This window comes from Mobula hypostoma, chromosome 16, assembly GCF_963921235.1.
Source record: "Mobula hypostoma chromosome 16, sMobHyp1.1, whole genome shotgun sequence".
In the NCBI taxonomy this organism is placed as follows: Eukaryota; Metazoa; Chordata; class Chondrichthyes; order Myliobatiformes; family Myliobatidae; genus Mobula; species Mobula hypostoma.
This window is the reverse complement of record NC_086112.1, coordinates 15,090,463-15,110,878: the sequence shown is the minus strand read 5'-3', so window position 1 is coordinate 15,110,878 and position 20,416 is coordinate 15,090,463. Positions and strand designations below refer to the sequence as shown.

The window sequence follows — 20,416 nt, the reverse complement described above, 5'->3', positions numbered from 1 at the left end:
CTCAACAGTTTCCTGTGGCAGAGAATTCCACAGATTCACCACTCTCTGTGTGAAGAAGTTTTTCCTAATCTCGGTCCTAAAAGGCTTCCCCTCTATCCTCAAACTGTGACCCCTCGTTCTGGACTTCCCCAACATCGGGAACAATCTTCCTGCATCTAGCCTGTCCAATCCCTTTAGGATCTTATACGTTTCAATCAGATCCCCCCTCAATCTTCTAAATTCCAACGAGTACAAGCCCAGTTCATCCAGTCTTTCTTCATATGAAAGTCCTGTCATCCCAGGAATCAATCTGGTGAACCTTCTTTGTACTCCCTCTATGGCAAAGATGTCTTTCCTCAGATTAGGGGACCAAAACTGCACACAATACTCCAGGTGTGGTCTCACCAAGGCCTTGTACAACTGCAGTAGTACCTCTCTGCTCCTGTACTCGAATCCTCCCGCTATTTGTGCATCATGGAGTGGATGAGAAGGTAGACAATGTGCACTGTGTTTTCAAAAGAGGGATATTGGTTCCGTGCCTTGTCGATATTTGGAGGATGCGATGACATTATGAATCTTTCCAATGTAGAGCACGTGATGTCCAGTTAACTCGTATCAAATTCACCTTTGAAGTTACAGCAATGGGTGTTCAGGGTAAAACCTGTCATTATACAAAACGATTCACTGAATCTTAGGTATTGAAGTGAATAGAAAGTGGCAAGGATGTGTGTCGGACACCTTACTGTTTCCAAGATCTCGAATTGATCTGAATTTAAAAATAAAATTCTAGCTGATTTAATTTGCAGATTATTTAAATTGCAGGTGAAGAAGATGAGGGAATGTGAGTCTGGTAGTACATTCAAACAACTCCAGTGGAATCTAGAGAAAACTAATAAAATATGGAATTATTGAAGGAGTAAGTGTAAAGTGTTGCAAAATAGAAAAGTAAAGGAAAACCATGAGGATGTTTGAAGCTGAATGAAACCAACATGTATAGACTGAGCCTGGGACTGTAGAAATCACAAATGGACCATCATTCCCTTGAGTTTCACTATTATAACCGCTAATATGACCTCACTGCTCCATGATTCTCCAAAGATGTATTCATCTAGGTCTTGTGAGTTACTGGGATGCTTTGTATAGACAGGATATTTTGCCTAGTGTGTATCAGTAATAATTGTTTAGACCACATATAAAATGCCAGTCGAGATGATTATCTTGTTATGAATGGTACTGGGCTTGTTGATTATTTTTACAGCCATTCAAGGAATCAAATGATCCCATATAGCAGGGGTTCCCAGACTGGGGTTCACGGACCCCTTGCTTAAGGTCTCAGGCATAAAAAAGTTTGGGAACTCCTGTCATATAACATATTCAATAAAATTTCTAATGAGGCAGACACATCAGAAACTTCCACTGTCAGGAGCAAATGCCGTAAAGAAACCAGTTATTAACATTCAATATCATGAACTATAAATGAGGAAGCTCTGATTGGATTTTATAGTCTGAACAGGTTATATTTTAATAGTTAAATATTAACCGTCAGTTTGCAGCAGAACACATTTCATAGCAATGTTAGTTTCCTTTGTGTTGGAACCAATCGTTCTACAACCATGAGCAATCAAACCACAGCTGAAATCCCATTCTTATTCCCTGTTGTAACCCATGATTATATCATGACAAATTATACCGAAATAATAGACCTAACTGGGACAGCAATCCAGCTTCTATGATGGTATTCTGACATCTCGTACCTGTACTCATTTTGTTGGTGTGCTTCAGACTATTGCATTGCACATATGTCAAGGTGCTGTTCATTGACTATAGCTCAGCGTTTAACACCATCATTCCCACAATCGTGATCGACAAGCTATAGAACCTGGGCCTCTTACCTCTTTCTGCAATTGGATCCTTGACTTTGTCATCCGAAGACCACTATCTGTGCGGGTTGGTGATAATATCTCCTCCTCGCTGACATCAACACTGGCACGCCTCAGGGATGGGTGCTTAAACCACTGCTCTTTTCCCTTTATACCCATGACTGTGTGGCTAGGTATAGCTCAAATACCATTTATAAATTTGCTGATGATACAACTATTGTTGGTAGAATCTCAGATGGAGATGAGAGGGCGTACAGGAGTGAGATATACCAGCTGGTTGAGTGGTGTTGTAGCAACGACCTTGCAGTCAATGACAGTAAGCTGAAAGAGCTGATGGTGAACTTCAGGAAGGTTAAGACAAGAGAACACAAACCAATCCTCATAGAGGGATCAGAAGTGGAGAGAGTGAGCAGCTTCAAGTTCCTGGCTGTCAAGATCTCTGAGGATCTAACCTGGTCCCAACATATGAATGCAGCTATAAAGAAGGCAAGATAATGGCTATATTTCATTAGCAGTTTGAAGAGCTTTGGTTTGTCAACTAAAACACTCAAAAGCTTCTATAGATGTACCATGGAGAGCATTTGACAGGCTGCATCACTGTCTGGATTGGGGGGTGGGAGCTACTGCACAGGACCAAAGAAGCTACAGAAAGTTGTAAAATTAGTCAGCTCCGTCTTGGGTACTAGCCTACAAAGTACCCAAGACATCTTCAAGGAGAGGCACCTCAGAAAGGCAACGTCCATTATTAAAGATCCCCATCACCCAGGGCATGCCCTTTTCTCACTGTTACCATCAGGAAGGAGATACAGAAGCCTGAAGGCACACACTCAGCGATTCAGGAACAGCTTCTTCCCCTCTGGCACCCAATTCCTAAATGGACATTGAACCCATGAACACTACCTGACTTTTTTAATATATATTATTTCAGTTTTTTTGCACTATTTTTAATCTATTCAACATACATATACTGTAATTGATTTTCTTATTTATCATTTCTTTCTATATTATTACGTACTGTAATGAACTGCTGCTGCTAAGTTAACAAATTTCGCGAGACAAGCCAATGGTAATAAACCTAATTCTGATTGTAAGACATTTCCACTGTGAGGGGTTTTCTGACAGCCTCGGTGTATGTTTATGGCAGATGATAATGTCACGGACCTAATAGCCAGAAGAAAGATGTCCAGATTAGCTGTCAGAGTCTGAATCAGAATATTTCAGTGAATAGTGATCCAAAATCTGCATTCTGAAATAATCAGCATTATGTACAGTTACAGTTCAGAGACATGTTGGAAAGGTCTCTCTACTGAAGGAGAGAAATGTATATAAATAGGTAAATAGTCCAGGCTTTTTAATAAAACACACAGTGGCCATGCAAATGAGTAAATGCATGTTTTTGGCCAAAGGATTCAGAGAACATTTATTATCAAAGTGTGTATGCAGTATACAACCCTGAGATTCATCTTCCCACAGACAGACACAAAACAAAGCAGAACCATGGAATCCGTTCAAAGAAAGAAGAATAAACCAACCCCACCTCCCACACAAAAAAAATCAAATCACACAAACAGCAACAAAAAACGAACAATAACACACAATACAAAACACAAAATCAAAAGACATATTTCATTTCAGCTCAGTGTTCATTATCTGCAGGCTGCTCTGATTCAATATAGATAAACTAATCTGGCTGCACAGAGACCAAAAAGTCACAGATAATGAGTAAGAAAGAAAGAAAGAGAGAGGGATGCAAAATCATTCAGTCACTAATGACTGTAGAATTTGAATATACTTGGAAGCTAATGATGCTTTTAGTGGAAGCTTGAAAACAGAAACATTGAAGGATATTGGACCAAGATGGAAGAAACACTTATGATGTTTTTAAAAAGAAAATTGATCTTAAGGTTCTCTACCCTGGGCACGCTTGTTGTTTGGTGAAAGATATGAAGGATAGAAGTGTTACACACAAGTTCATTATTTGGAAATGCACTGGTCAAATACAAAGATCAAAACTCAAAGTAACTTTATTATCAAAGTACGCATGGACTGTATCACCATGTACTACCATGAGATTCATTTTCTTGCTGGCATTCACAGTTATTATCATCATCATGTGATGTGTCGTATGACATTGGCGATCATGGTTTCATGACCATGATCGCTCGTAGCAAATTTTTCCACAGAGTGGCTTACCGTTGCCGCCTTCTGCATTCACAGTAAAACAGAAAAATATAATAGAATCAATGAAAAACTGCACGAAGACTGACAGACAACCGATGAGCAATAGAAGACAAACTGTGCAAAAAAAAGTAAATAAATAATACCAAGAACATGAGTTGTAGAGTCCTTGAAAGTGAGTCCGTAGGTTGTGGAATCAGTTCAGAATTGAGGTGAGTGAAGTTATCTTCTTCACTCATATCTATTTACTGTTGACTTCAAGTTAAATTGCCTCTGTATGTGTTGGCTGTTACAATTCTACTACGCTGCCAAGTTCACTACATTTCAAGTTTGTGAGCCAGGATCTCCCTGCACAAAGCAGGATGGATAATTTGGAGAATTCCTTCAATGGACCAGTACCAATTGATTGGGAGGGGTAGCACCTCTGGTGGGGGAACATGTCGTGTCCTTTTCAAGGCAGTTAGTCCACCTTTGGTCCCCACCTGGCACTCAGCTCTCACCTGTGGCTCCCTGTAGCTGTTTGCATGCGACAGCAGCCACACCCCGGGCAACGGCTTCGACAAGCCGGCTAAACCAGGTGAGGGTAGCCGACGGGTCTCAAACCCTCAGTGAGACAGGGAGTTGTCTATCCCAGTATGTGATGACAGACTCCGGCGGATTGAGCAGACAAGACCAATGGAAGGTCCAATGGTCAAGAAGGCAGTCTCTGCAAGCGTCGTGGAACATGTAGAGCAGGACAAGACACAGAAGATGTCCTGGTCATCCACTGTGCCTAGTCCTATCTCCAGCCGTCACAACTCTGTCTTGCCACTGGATCCAGATGGGAATTGGGAAGAGAGAGTGAGGCTGATGCTGCACAACTCTCCCTCACTTAAATCCAAATCAAGTGCTAGTCTCAGCACCATCATAATGGTGTCGAGGTCCTCATTGACGTCGACAATGGATGAACACCAATTGATGGGCCAAATGGCCCCTGTCTGCCTTTTAGATTCTGTATTTCTCAGTCCCACTTTCTCTAGTTCCAGGCAGACTTATTTTCCTTAATAACATATTGCTCAAAACATCAACAAATGTATTCACAAAGTTGAACTTGAAAGCAGCATCCATCATCAGGGAGTCCACCGTCCTGGCCAAGCTGTCCCCTCGTTGCTGCCATCAGGAAGAAGGTAGAAGAGACTCAGGACCCACACCACCAGGTTCAGGACCAGTTAACCTCTTCATCCATCAGGCTCTGTGTGCTTAACTTCACTCACCCCAACACCGAACTGATTCCACAACCAATGCACCCACTTTTAAGGGCTCTTCCACAACTCACGGTCTCAATATTTGTCATTTATTTATTATTATTTTGTTTTTATTCTTTTTGTATTGCACAACTTGTTGTCATTTGCGCATTGGTTATTTGTCCATCAGCGTGTAGTTATTTTTCATTAATTGTATTGTGTTTCTTGTATTTACAGTGTATGCCTGCAAGAAAATGAATCTCAGGGTAGTATATGGTGACATATATATATATGTATTTTGATAATAAATATATTTTTACTAATAAATTTGCTTTGATATGGACAACACTCTCTAGGTCTGTTCTACCTCTCTATGCCTCATTAGATTGAACTAAATTAGTCAGACATAAACTCCTCCACACAAAACTGCTCTGATTTTTTTTATATATTTGCAGTCACTGTGGTCTGGATGTTCACTCCTTTTTGGGGGTAGATTGGGAGCAATCAGACACTAAATGCATTGAATATACAGTGTATCAGGAAGCCGCCCCCAAACCAATGGCATATGCATTTAACCCGATGTGTCGGTTTGCCTGCAAGCAACACCCTTGGGAAAGGCAGCTCGCCAACTCTAATGGGCTAGCAGCTCTTAGCAGGGACATTAACAGGAGTTTTGAACTTTAAATCTATGTGCACAGGTGCCAATGAAAATACAACAAGAGTGCTGAGGGGGCTGAAGATTTTACGGCCAAACTTTTTCAGTCCATAAATTAACCTCAGCATAACTTTCTTGACTGACCACGTGAAAGGTTCACTTTGCGGAATATATCGGAAGAAGCTGGGTAAAAATCTTTGAAGCCAAGTATGTAAACTTTTCTGCTTAATTCAAAAGCTTTGGTGACGATTACCTGTGAATTGCATACAGTATGTCACAAAGGGTGGATCGAAGTCACTTGTGCTTTAAATGTAATAGTTTATGATTCAAAGCAGGACTAGAATAAACCTCAATTTCAACAGTACACTCTTCCTGGTTCTACCTTCAGTTCTATAGATCAGTGGAGGTGATTTTAGAGTTTGATTCATTTATCGCATTACATTAAAACATACAGTGAAATGTGTCATACATACATAGATACTTACTGTAAGTCACAGTTTTGTTCATTATTGCATTGTACTGCTGCCAGAAAGTTAACAAATTTCAGAACATATCACAGTAATCAGCTCTTGCTCACTTCTAATGTGAGATTCTCCACCTGAAAATACGATCGTTCTCAGCAGGTGACTCCTGAAGGGTGACACCTCAAGCTTACTCAGAAGGAGAAAGAATCAATCATTTATATGAGTTGTGAACCTAGAGAGATCAGCAGTAAAATCCGTAGCAAAGCTACATGAGTGAAATCCTGTGTTACTGCTTGATGTTAAATCAATCATTCTCTTCCGTCTTTACCCCCTTAGATCGGAGAACTTAAAAATCACTATCTACTTCGACACAAAGTTCATCCAAGAAGATCTCGAAGGAGCGCTGACCACATTACAAAACGATTATCTCAAGATGAACGGGTATAATTAATCTTCTTAAATATTAAAATAAAACATAACAGATTCAATGTCTTAGTGGTTGTATGAAAATACAGATGATTGATATTAAGATCACAAAAATAATCCTGTATGTTTCAGTAATGCCGAATTTGCAATTATGTGATCTAGTTTTGTATTCACCTTTTGGAGATTAATTTTCAGAGCTAATCCTTTGAGGTGGATGGACAATTCATTTAGATTCAACGATTCAAAGATTCAAAAGATTCAAAAAACTTTATTGTCATTCTAACCGTACATCAGCTCTGCTGGGCAGAATGAGACAGCGTTTCTCAGGAGCAGTGCAATCATAACGTAACAAACGCAACAAACAAACAGAACAGGGGTTCCAAACCTGCTTAATGTAATTGATCCGTGGCATAAAAAAGGTTGGGAACCTCTGACTTAGAACATGTTTGATTGTTTTTCCATTGGAATCAAAGGAGTTGGCTGCTTCTAACCAGGAAGAAATAACTTAGCTTTGGTTACCACGGTAATGGAAGCCCATTTGAATGGACAGCTAGCGAGTAAATGATCAAGTTCTGTCACGTCAGCCCCTTCACTCACTATTGTGCATTTTCAGCTTGGAGACTAATTAAAAAGGATCATGAGTTTGTTATAGGATAACTCAAAGGGAAATTCTGAGGTGATACCCAAATCAAGTGAATATTTGCACAATTACCCTTAACTGCTTATGTCTGCATGCAGTCTGCTGGAATTATACACCATCTAGTATTTCTACCTTTAACTTATGAAGTTTGAAGAGGATCAGAGGGAGAATTGAAGAAGATCAAAACCAAAGCATTTTGAGAGACCTGGTTTATATTAATTATTGGTACTATTTTGAAGCCCTGATTCATGCATATTACAATAAAACAATATAAACCAAAACCTCCTTCCACTCATAGAGATTCTGTTTCAGTCGAAATGCAAGCATTCAGATGAACATTTTTCCAAAGCCCTCACAGTGGGGGCAGATGCTTTGCTGAGGAAGTTCCCAGTACATGTATTTCTGTCGTTATCAGCAATATCAACAGCAAAGGAGGAAGTTTTAAACAAAAGTGAATTGTGTTCCACCTCCCTTGTGAACAGTAGCATAATTAACCACCACGCCCATATTCTGTTTGTGTTCCTTATCTGTCTCTAGGTGTCTTGGGCAGAACAACAATACCAGAAGCAACGAAGTAAGCGTTCTCCACTAAGGGACTGTGCAGACTGCATAGCAGAGAAACTGTTCAGCGATCCCATGTGGAATCAACAATGGTACCTCGTGAGTGCTTTGATTAGTATCAGTAAAAATGCAAGGTACAGAAATACTTTAAGTCGCAGCTTAAGGTAATTCTTAAATATTCTATTTCCCTCAAAAGTTCCTCAGTTTCACCCTGCCTTCTGATTTTCCAGTGCTTGGGGACAAAACAAAATGGTTCTTAGCCCTTGATTTTGTTCCTGGAATAACAAAGAGATGGCATGGTGGCATTGAGTTACTTGAGAAAATGAATGGAAAAGCATGCTTGATCGGTTGACGTGAACAACATAATTAGCAATATTTTTGTTGTGTTTTATTGGTTGCGTAGGAATAGGAGGATGCCCCTTAAGTTATGTGAGATATGTAAACATTAGCTCCTCCATCCATCTTCTATCAACCCATGAGTGCAACCAAACGTTGGTCGATTCCCATTACTGTTCTGATGTGTCAGCCCATGGCCTCCCTTTGTGCCCTGGAGGCCACCCTCAGGATGGAGGAGTAACACCTTTCACTCCTTTCCTTTCTACAGCCGGTTTCACCCATGGTCTACCAGACCCCGCCTCAACACTCCCTCTCTCCTCTTTATACTGGTGATCTTCCCTCAACACACAAAGTCCTGAGGAAGGGTCTCGACCCGAAACATCGAATATCCCTTTATCTCTACAGAGGCCGCCCAACCTGCAGAGTTTCTTCAGCACTTTGTTTTTTTTTGGCTACAGATCCTAGCATCTGCAGCCTCGTACACCTCCAGCTTAATTTACAAACTCGATTTCAGAGATACTGGCACCAGTCATTGATAAATGATGTCTTCTATGCCGAAGTGTCTCGGCCCGAATCGTCGACTATACTCTTTTCCATAGATGCTGCCTGGCCTGCTGAGTTCCTCCAGCATTTTGTATGTGTTGCTTGGATTTCCAGCATCTGCAGATTTTCTCTTGTCCGTGATGTCGTCCATGTTGTTGATTATACTCATCAGGTTTTCTCTGAAATTGAGCAGCGAAGCACCAAAATGAAGTAAAGGGCATTTATTTTCTCATATCTGCTGATGTTTTATGAATTGTCTAGTAGCGTTCCATATTTGGAGAACATGTGATGCATTCTGTTTCGCCAATATATTTCAAATCTTTCTCGACTGAGCAATTATCACACACCAGTGTTATATTTCCATTTCCCCGCAGGCAATAATGTGTTTTCTGATTGTACTTGCTTTATTTCTTGTCACTTTGCAGGATATTTGGCTGTGCTTTGGGCCTTTGTTGAAACAAGGCTAAGATTACAAACTTGTCATTTGGAGTCACTGACTCACCCAAAGTGATGAAAAATTAAGCAAATAGGAAGGGTTGTGCGAATTAGCTTTGGGCTTTGTTTATGTACCTCAATATATTTTACTCACCAAGGATTAGCAGTTGCACAGATTTCAGTCAATTGCATGAAACGGTTCCAATAATACACAGTGCACAGATTGGCAATGGAGGAAGAATTGATTTGTTATTGAGAAAAAAAAGAGGTTTAGAATATTCCTGAATGTGAAATTGGAAAGGAAATGATCCTATGTCTTTGCAAATCCATCTGACAGCAGGGTAGAGATCGATGAGTCATTCTTCCTGGGTAATTTCTGCAGAGATCAAGGTACATTTTTGTAAGCTATGATTCAACGAGCTCTCAACAGCCACCCACAACTCTCAATTATTTGTCTACAAATAAATTGCATGCTGCTCAAAGGTGTGAACTTAAAAGAAAGCTCACCTTGAGAGAAGGTACTTGTTATAAAAGCTAAAAGTAAAGGGCAAATATATAATATTTTACATATCCTTGTTCCTAAAGCAAGATACAAGGACTTCATCGTCCCTCCCAAAATTGGACCTTCATGTAATCCCAGTGTGGAAAAAAGGTATAACTGGCAAAGGAATTGTGCTTACTGTGCTGGATGATGGATTGGAATGGAACCATACAGATATCCAAGCCAATTATGTGAGTAAGACTGGAAGTTTTATATTTAAAGATAAAAGATCTTAAAGATTAGCTTTATCTGTCACATGTACATCAAAACATACTGCATACCATTTGCTTCAAATCAAATCAGTGAGAATTGTGCTGGCAGCCTGCTTCCAGCACCAGCATGGCATGTCCACAACTTAATAACTCTAACCCGGCCTTGATATACAGTACTGTGCAAAAATCTTAGGCACTCTTGATTTTTTTTAATATAGTTTCAGACGGTATGGCCTCCACAGGGCCTTGATCTCAACATCATCAAGGCTGTCTGGGATTTCCTGGAGAGAAGGAAGCAGGCAAGACAGCCAAAGATTGCAGGAGAACTGTTGCAAGTTCTCCAAGGTACTTGGAACAACCTACCAGACGACTTTCTGATGAAACTGCATGACTGTGTAGTTTAAAAGGCAAAGGGAGGTCACACCAAATATTGATTTGATTTCATTTTTATTCTGCGTACCGCTCTTTATAGTAATTGTTTTAATATTTGGAAACTTTTCATATCATTATTTTGGAAAGCGTCTTCACTTTACAGAATTTTTACATGTGCCTAAGAATTTTACACAGTACTGTATATGCCTTCTTTACCTATATGGGAAGTAAATTATGAGGAACTCACTTTTAATTACATCTTACTTACTTCAGTGTGTTAAAAGATCTAGAACAATAATGAATAAACAGATTAACATACATTAATAATGTATAGATAATTATAATATTAAATGGTTTTGATATTGATATTTGTCACACTCAGGTTGGAGGAACAACACCTTATATTCCGTCTGGGTAGCCTCCAACCTGATGGCATGAACATTGACTTCTCTAACTTCCGCTTATGCCCCACCTCCCCCTCGTACCCCATCCGTTATTTATTTATATACACACATTCTTTCTCTCTCTCTCCTTTTTCTCCCTCTGTCCCTCTGACTATACCCCTTGCCCATCCTTGGGGCTTTTCCCCCCTCCCTCTTTTCCTTCTCCCTAGGCCTCCTGTCCCATGATCCTCTCGTATCCCTTTTGCCAATCACCTGTCCAGCTCTTGGCTCCATCCCTCCCCCTCCTGTCTTCTCCTATCATTTCAGATCTCCCCCTCCCCTTCCCACTTTCAAATCTCTTACTAGCTCTTCTTTCAGTTAATTCTGAAGAAGGGTCTCGGCCTGAAACGTCGACTGTACCTCTTCCTAGAGATGCTGCCTGGCCTGCTGCATTCACCAGCAACTTTGATGTGTGTTGTTTGTCACAAACTAAGTCATTTTAACATTCCAGATACAATTGAGGCAATAACAATTACAAAGTTATTGTATTGATCTTTCTATGTCTATTATTCCATTTTGAAAATGCATTAGGTTAGATAAGCTATGTTTTAAATTATCTGTCTGAGGCAAAGTCTAACGGTATAAACACAATGAAGGTGTGGGTTTTTTTTCAGCAAGTTTATTTTACTGTTTATTGTAATCCACATCCACGTCATCATCATTGTGAGCCACGTCGAATGACGTAGGTGATCACGGTCTCATGACCGTGATTGTTCCTGGCAAATTTTTCCACAGAAGAGGTTGCCATTGCCTTCTTCTGGGCGGTGTCTTTACAAGGCGGGTGACCCCGGCCATTATCAATACTCGTCAAAGATTGTCTGAGTGGCGTCAGAGATCGCGTAGCCAGGTCTTGTGAAATGTACCAGCTGCTCACATGAGCAGCTTCATGTTACACCTTGCCCATGGAGGACCTGCAGGCTAGTGGAGGGAAGGAGAAGTCAACGGAATACACACCACTTCTCGTTGAGAGACAGGGGTGGAAAGGGTGAGCAATTTCAAGTTCCTAGCTGTCAATATCTCTGCAAGTCTGTCCTGGGCGATGACAAAGAAGGCATGACGGCAGTGTTATTTCATCAGGAGTTTGAGGAGAATTGGTATGCCACCAAAGATTCTTCTGCAGATGTACCATGGAGAGCATTCTAACTGGTTGCGTCACAGTCTGATATGGAGGGGCCACTGCACAGGATCGGAAAAAGCTGCAGAAAGTTGTAAACTCTGTCAGCTCCATCATGGACATTAGCCTCCCTAGCACTGAGGACATCTTCAAAGGCTGATGCCTCGAAAAGGTGGAGAGCCAGAAGCTGAAGAACACTTGGCCTCCAACCTGCTCGTCCTGCTGAGAGATTTATTCAGCAGCTCCAGTTAATGTTGTGGTGATTGCTGGTAGGGGCCTAGTTGGTCATGCTGTTAAATATCAAAGGGAGGTGGCTAGACTGTCTCTTGTTGGAAGTAATCATTCCCTGGCACTCTTGTGACATATCAGCAACTTGTGGCCGCACATAACAAGATCTGTGCCATGTTCAGCCATTGCTAGTTAAGGGTCTGTGAATTATCAGCGGATTCAGGAGTCGGAGTTCTGTACGGCTATGTTGGCTCTAGAATATGCGTTGACACTTGCAAGCAGCTCTCAGCACACCCTCAGGTGTGTTGGTGTATGTCTTGATGTTCAAGTGATAAATAAGCTTGAATCTTGAATCAGCCTAAGCTAAGCACTGTCCAAGTTTTGCCACGGTTTGCAGCAATCTGCTTTTATTTGAATGGAACTGAAATTTATGATAGAGGAAACGAATAAAAACTATTCACAACTGTACTTCTTAAGGTCCTCTCTAGGCCTGGGCTGAGATATTTCACCCTGTTGGGAGCAGTGTGTAATGACCCGTGGGTCAAGGCCAGTTGCAAACTGGAGTGAAGATGGATTGGCAATCAATCCAGCAGGTCTGAACTTCAGAGCAGAAGGTGAAGCATCAGTGGACTCAGTTTTGTTGGACCTCTCCATTGATGCAATCATGAAGAAGGCATGTCACCTCTCCACTTCATTGCAAGTTTAAGAAGATTTAGTATGCCACTAAAGACTCTTGCAAGTTTCTGCAGATGTTCTGTGGAGAATATTCTGAATGGTTGCATCACCCCTAGTCTGGAGGAACCAATGTGCAGGATTGAAAGAGGCTGAGAAGATTGTAGACTCTGCCACCTCCATCATGGCTACAATCATCGCCACTATTAAGGACGTCTTCAAAAGGTGGTGTCTCAAGATGTCAGCATCCATCACATACCCTCCTCTCACTACCACCTTTGGTTTGGAGAGGAGGTACAGGAGCCAGAAGACCCACACTCACCATTTCGAGAACGGTTTCCTTCCCTTTGCCATCAGATTTCAGAACGGCTCCATGACTGCCACCTCTCTGTTACTCTTTTTCACTATTTATTGATTGTAGCCTAAAGTGTGTGGGCACGTGGCCAAGTGGTTCAGGCATTCGACTAGCGATCTGAAGGTCGTGAGTTCGAGCCCCAGCCGAGGCAGCGTGTGGTGTCCTTGAGCAAGGCACTTAACCACACATTGCTCTGCAACGACACCAGTGCCAAGCTGTATGGGTCCTAATGCCCTTCCCTTGGACAACATCAGTGGCGTGGAGAGGGGAGACTTGCAGCATGGGCAACTGCCGGTCTTCCACACAACCTTGCCCAGGCCTGCGCCCTGGAAACCTTCCAAGGCACAAATCCATGGTCTCATGAGACTAACGGATGCCTATATATAAAAAGCCTAAAGTAACTTTACTGTCTTGCACTGTACTGCTGCCACTAAACAACAGATTTCATGACATTTGCCAATGGTAATAAATCTGATTCTGAATCTGAGATCATGATGGTTGGTCAGGGGAGCAAGTGAAGTTGCAGTTGGTGGAGTTTGCAATGGGGTACGTGGCCAAGGGAATCACAGCAAGAAACATGTTTATGACTCGAAGGGACACCCACACCCAGTTTCTCGTGGTAGGTTTGAGAGGCTGAAACCTGCTCAGCAGGCAGCGGTCAAGCTCACGTTCAGGAGCAGCATGGTGGTGCAATCGCCTTACAGCGTCAGCAACCGCCATTCCGGGTTCAATTCCTGCCACTGTCTGTAAGGAGGCTGCACGTTCTCTCCATGAACGTGTGGGCTGCCTCTGGGTGCTCTGGTTTCCTCCCACATTCTAGGGTTAGGGTTCGTGAGCTGTGGGCATGTTATGTTGGCGCCAGAAGCATGGCAACACTTGCGAGCTGCTCCCCCCCACCGAACAGATCCTCAGACCGTATTAATCATTGACACAAAACAACGCATTTCACTGTACGTTTGATAAATGAGCTAATCCTATCTTTAATCTTCAGCAAGGCTGCACCATAGATATGGAATTTAATCTGTGGAGGTATCTTCAGGCTTGAGTGGCCTGTACATTTCTCAGTGCCTGTGTTCGTGAATGTGCCATATGTGAGGAGGACCCTAGAGACAAAGTAATTGATGCCGTGACGCATAATAAATAATCACCATGTGATTCAGTTTTCTGAAGAAATTATACGTATTTCCCACAAAAATTGTGCAGCTTTCTATATAGATCTTCTAGGCCCTGAACTTGAAATCTTCCAAGCAATAAACTATGTCAGATATATAAAATTCCAAAGCTGAAAAACAGCTGGTGATTATTGATGACTAATGAATTTATTCTCCTCTTTTTCTTTCTATAGGATCCAGAAGCAAGCTATGACTTTAACGACAACGACCCGGATCCCTTTCCTAGATATGACCCAACTAATGAGAATAAGTAAGTTTGCCAATACAAGAACCCTGAAATTCACCCAAATGCCAAGATGGTGAGATAGTTTGAAATGAGATTAATTAGAAAGAAATTCAAAGTTTGCTGGAACGTAAAATACAAATTTATTGCAGTTCCGAGAAACTCCCGAAGCATTTGTTTTCGCCTTTTGACCAAAAGTATAGAGGGACATTTCTTTCATAAATAGGGGGAAAAGTTGTTGTTAGTGCTAAATGAGATCTTTATCTCATCTTCATATTAAAAATATATTTAATCTTTTAGCAGGAGAAAATTTAAATTCATTTGAATTACACAATGTTCTCCAAATGAAAAGCTAAATCCTATTATATTTTATTTTTTATTGAGATACAGCCCTTCTGGCCCTTCAAGTTGTGTCACCCAGCAATCCCCCAATTTAATCCGAGCCTAATGATAGGACAATTTACAATGACCAGTTAACCTACCAGCCAGTACGTCTTTGGACTGTGAGAGGAAACTGGAGCACCCAGAGGAAACCCACGCAGTCACGGGAAGAACGTACAAACTCCTTACAGGCAGCGGCGGGAATTGAACCTGAGTCACCTGTTACTGTAAAGCATTGTGCTAACCAGGACGCTACTATGCTCAGTGACCACTTTACTACGTATGTCCTTTACTTAAGAAGGTAGCCGCTGAGTGTATGGTCTTCTGCTCCTGTAGCCCGTCCACTTCAGCGTTCGGCGTGTTGTGCATTCGAAGATGCTCTTGTGCACACTACCATTGTAACACGTGGTTATTTGGGTTACTGTTGATTTTCTGTCAGCCTGGACCAGTCTGGCCATTCTCCTCTGACCGCTCTCATTACAAGGCATTTTCACCCACTGATCTGCCACTCACTGGATGCTTTTTTGTTTATCGCACCATACTCTGTAAACTCTAGAGACTGCTGTGCGTGAAAATCCCTGGAGATCAGCAGTTTCTGAGATACTCAAACTACCCAGTACGGCACCAACGATCATTCCAGGGTCAAAGTCACTTACATCACATTTCTTCCCCATTCTGATATTTGGTCTGAAGTACAGCTGAGCCTCTTGACCATGTCTGCATGCTTTTACACATGGAGTTGCTGCCACATGATCGACTGATCAGATACCTGCATTAATGAGGAAGTGTACCTAATAAAGTGGCCACTGAGTCTATGTTAAGAATCAGAAATACCATTGTTTTATAATTAATCTACTACTCATCAAGTATTCATGTGCAGATGTATAATGTGTAGTAGCAGAATTACACCCCAGTTATTCATATCTCACTTGAACCGTTTCTTGTATCAGACATAGACAATTAGATTCACTACAGGGCTCTCTAACTCCCTCAGTGAATCTCTGAACCTGCTGCCAGCAGTATGCAAACAACCAGTAATATCGATATTTCCTTAGGCTCTTAACCATCGCCATGTTTGCTTCCTGTTACAAGACAGCGTGTTCTCGGCAACAGTGATGTTTGTATAGTTTTGCATCATTTGTATGGGTATTAATAAACTTTAAACAGATGCTTGTCCCACTTGCAGTCTAACTAGATGAACCCCCCCCCCGCCCCCTTCTTCGGATCAGTTGGGTGGAGGAGCCGTCCCCTGCTACACCACCAGGAGTCCAGCTGGGCCATGCAAAGATTTAGAGAATTTGCCAGGACCTGCCTGGGTTAGAATGTCGCACACACAAAATGCTGGAGGAACTCAGTGGGTCATGCAGCATCCATAGAGAGGAATAAACAAGTCTTGAGCAGAGACCCTTCATCGGGCCTGAGGGAACAAGCCTGCATCTCCATCTGCTGCCCCTCCTTCTTTTCTTTCTCCCATGGTCCACTCTCCCCTCCTATAGGATTCCTTCTTCTTCAGAGCTTTACCTCTTGCACCTATCACCTCCCAGCTTCTTACTTCATTTTCCCTCTCCCACCCACCTAACTCCCCCCTCATCTGGCTTCTCCTATCACCCGCCAGTTTGTACTCCTTCCCCTGCCCCCACCCACCTTCTCACTCTGGCTCCTGTACCTTCCTTTCCAGCCCTGATGAAGGGACTCGGCCCAAATGTCAGTTGTTTGCTCCCATCCATAGATGCTGCCTGACCTGCTGAGTTCCTCTGGTGTTTTGTGTGTGTTGCTCAGGATTTCCTGCATCTGCAGCATCTCTTGTATTTAGAATGTCGCAGTTGTCCCACTTCAATTTCAGCTGCTGGGAAAATAAACTTCTGGTTCCTCTCCAAAGCTCTTGGCATGGCTGAATGCCAGAAACGCTCAGCTATATTTTCTGCCTGCAGCATTGGTAGTAAACAGAGGACGTGCTGAAAACAGACTCTGTTTGCCTCTCTTTGTGTGGGATGATGTTAACCTGCCCATATGAAGGCCAAATGCATAATCTCCATGCCCTGATTCCAGAAATCCACCAAAGCCACTCTCACAAGGCACCTCAGTGCAGTGATCTCTGTGAGGCAGGGGAATGAATACCACCTTAGAGAATGATTGATGATTCAGTCAATCATTGTACATTTGAGGAGAAGGAAATTTATTTTTTTTATTTACTTACATAAAATTCTTTTCTAACACACAGTACTGTAAGGTTTTTGATTCTGGTCGCCTACCTAAAGGAAAGATATCAATAAGTCTGAAAGAGTACAGAGGAGATTTACCAGCATGTTGGCGGGACTTGAGGACCTGAGTTAGAGGGAAAAAATGAACAGGTTAGGACTTTATTCCCTGGAGTGTAGGAGAACGAGGGCAGGTTTGATAGAGGTATACACAATTATGAGGACATGGATTAGGAGTGAAGGGTGGAATGTGTTTAAGGGGAACGTGAGGGGGACTTCTTCACTCAGAGGGTGGTGAGAGTGTGGAACAAGTTGTCATGGAAGTGGTGGACATGGATTCGTTTGCATAAGAACATGTATGGGAGGGCTATGTTTCAGGTGCAAATCGAAGGGACTCGGCAGAATAAGAACTTGGCATGGACTAGATGAGCCAAAGGGTCAGTCTCCGTGCTGTAGTGTCCTACAACTCCATGATTCTATAATTCAGGGGAAACTAAATAATCTTTTGTCACCATGTGCTGAAAAACTTCTACAAAGATCCAGACCAAATAATGGAAACTCCTCATTCATTTTCCTTGATGGTTTGAGGAAAGAAGGCTTTCCTTGTTCCTTATTCTTCGTTGTGTTCCTTTATACAAACATTGCCACAATCTGAAGGCATCAGCTGCTCATTCGGGTTTACCCGAGGCGTAGACATTTCGTGCCCTTGCAAAACCTTTGAAGATATCTCCATGACATTCATGTAAAAAGATGAAAGATGCCAGCTTGAGTGTTGGACCCAGCTTCAGCAATGCTACTAGTTACCTGCCTGTCAGCAAATGTTTTTGATGCCGACCACAACGGCGGCTTGGCAGCGAAGCACTTTACAGCGCCGGTGACCCCGGTTCAATTCCCGCCGCTGTTTGTAAGGGATCTGTACATTCTCCATGTGAATTACCCCCGGGTATTCCGGATCGCTTCCACGTTCCAAGGATGTACGGGTCCGCGGGCTGTTTGGTCACATGGGTACAACTGGATGGCATGGGCTCGTTAGACCAGAACGGCCAGCCACTGTGCTATATGTCTCTTTAAAAAAAAAGTTAGCTGTATTTTTGCTGCGAGAGCGTTGTTTCTGTTGGCTTACGATCAAGAGAAGCATTTTACACTTCTGCGTTGAACTTTATGTAAATATGGGCAGCGTTACCCTCGAGTACATTTTGTGCCCTAAGCTGTATATAACACAGTGACAAAATGAACCGGCTACCATTTCCCTTCCAGATTTGACTGATTCTGATCTGCTTTATTTGTTTTCAGACATGGCACCAGATGTGCTGGGGAAATTGCAATGCAGGCCAACAACAGGAAATGCGGAGTAGGAGTGGCATTCAATTCCAAAGTTGGAGGTACAAAATTGAAGAAATATTCCTGGTCCAAGAACCTGTGTACATAACTCCATGACTCTATTTGTAAATGGAGGAAGATATGCAGATTTTCTTTACTCTTGGACTCTCGTCTAAAATTAATATTTACTTGTTTGAATTCCACTCAGTTTTGCTGGTGCCTCACTTTTTTAATAACTGTACAGCCCAATCATCCTGTGTGCACTTTGGATCTCAGATCCTGCGCCAGGTCAGGATGGGTTACCCAATTGTTTGCAATGGGAATGAGAGGCCTATGGATTTAGGAAGCAAAGGAACAAATAAGTTTTGATAAACACGAGGAAGTCCGCAAATGCTGGAAATCCAAAGCAACGCACGCAAAATGCTGGAGGAACTCAGCAGGTCAGGCAGCATCTGTGGAAAAGAGTAAGCAATCGACGTTTCGGGCCAAGGGCCTTCTTCAGGACTGGAAAGGAAGGGGGAAGGCACCGGAATAGTAAGGTGGGGGTGGGGAAGAAGGATAGAAGGTGATGGATGAAGCCAGACGCGTGGGAAAGGCAAAAGGTCTGGAGAAGAAGGAATCTGATAGGAGAGGACAGTGGACAATAGGAGAAAGTGAAGGAGGAGCAGACCAGGGGGAAGTAGTAGGCAGGTGAGAAAAGGTAAGAGGCCAGAGTGGGGAATAGAAGAAGAGGGGAGAGGGAGGGAAGAAAATAAGTTTTGAATTAATTTTGGTTTAATCTTCTGCTTTTGGTAAGTATTCATATGTGTTCCTTTGAATGTTTAAATTAAATGATGCACATCTCATTGAAAATCTGTCAGGCTGCTCAATACTTAACACACCCACCCACCCCTATATTCACCACCTAAAATCACTTTACATACATACAATCAGTCTATATATAAAACAGTTAATTGTCCATTGTAGTTTATAGGATTGCTTTTATATTTATTTTTATTGTGTTTGTTTTTTTATTATGCTTTTATGTTTATTGTGTTTTAATGCTGCTTTGGGTCCTGAGTAACAATCATTTCATTCTCCGTACACTCGTATACTACAGAACAACAATAAGCAATCTTGAATCTTGAATTAAACATTTAAATTGCTTAATCATTTATATATTTTCTTAGTTTTTAAATATCTTTGAAAATGGGGGATATTTAAAAACTTTTAAAATTCATTTACAGTTCTTCCTCTGATTTTGTCAGCTGTTAGGGTCACAGATTATGCGCTTTGCCACCAGCAACTCATGTCATTATTTGGCCTTGCCTTGAACTTGAGAATGTGGAGGACCAGTGGGATATCCCATCTGCCTTTGTTCCAGAGAAGCTCAGACTGTCATGAATCTCATTTGGTAAATCTGAGCCTAGGGCTCAAACCTTTATTGACCACCCAAGCCTATTTAAGATGGTTGTCTTTATAACAAGTACTTATAATAATGACTACATTGTTATCTCTAGTAATGCTTAGTTACTTGTCTCCCATTTGACAGAGCCCTAGCAAAAGAAATTAGTTAACTAGCTTCATCCAAAATGGATTGATTGGTCACTTCCAATCTGATGTCCATGAGTGGCTTTTTAAAATGCAGCTCAGAGTTGCGTTTACTCACACTACCTATCATAGAAATGACACTTCAAAATAAACTACTGTAAAGAGCTCTTTGGCAGAACTTTTTAATAACCCTGTTTTAAATTCCTCCTCCCAGAATTAATCTGAAAAGTTTGCCCATATAGATAAATGGCTGTAGTTTCCTTTCCTGAAAATTATAGAAATAGTGATGTAAAAACTCATTTAATTTTATTGATTTTGTTGTTTTAATGAGGAAC

General features: G+C 41.8%; 1 protein-coding gene across 1 annotated transcript in view; it reads left to right on the top strand.

Moving 5' to 3' along the window:
* Window positions 1-20,416, top strand: part of pcsk1 (proprotein convertase subtilisin/kexin type 1) — a 68,508-nt gene that overhangs the window by 12,443 nt on the left and 35,649 nt on the right. Inside the window, exons 2-6 of the mRNA XM_063069141.1 lie at window positions 6,716-6,820; window positions 7,983-8,105; window positions 9,906-10,052; window positions 14,603-14,679; window positions 18,525-18,613. Coding sequence (XP_062925211.1) covers window positions 6,716-6,820; window positions 7,983-8,105; window positions 9,906-10,052; window positions 14,603-14,679; window positions 18,525-18,613 — 541 coding nt within the window. The remainder of the gene's footprint in view (window positions 1-6,715; window positions 6,821-7,982; window positions 8,106-9,905; window positions 10,053-14,602; window positions 14,680-18,524; window positions 18,614-20,416) is intronic.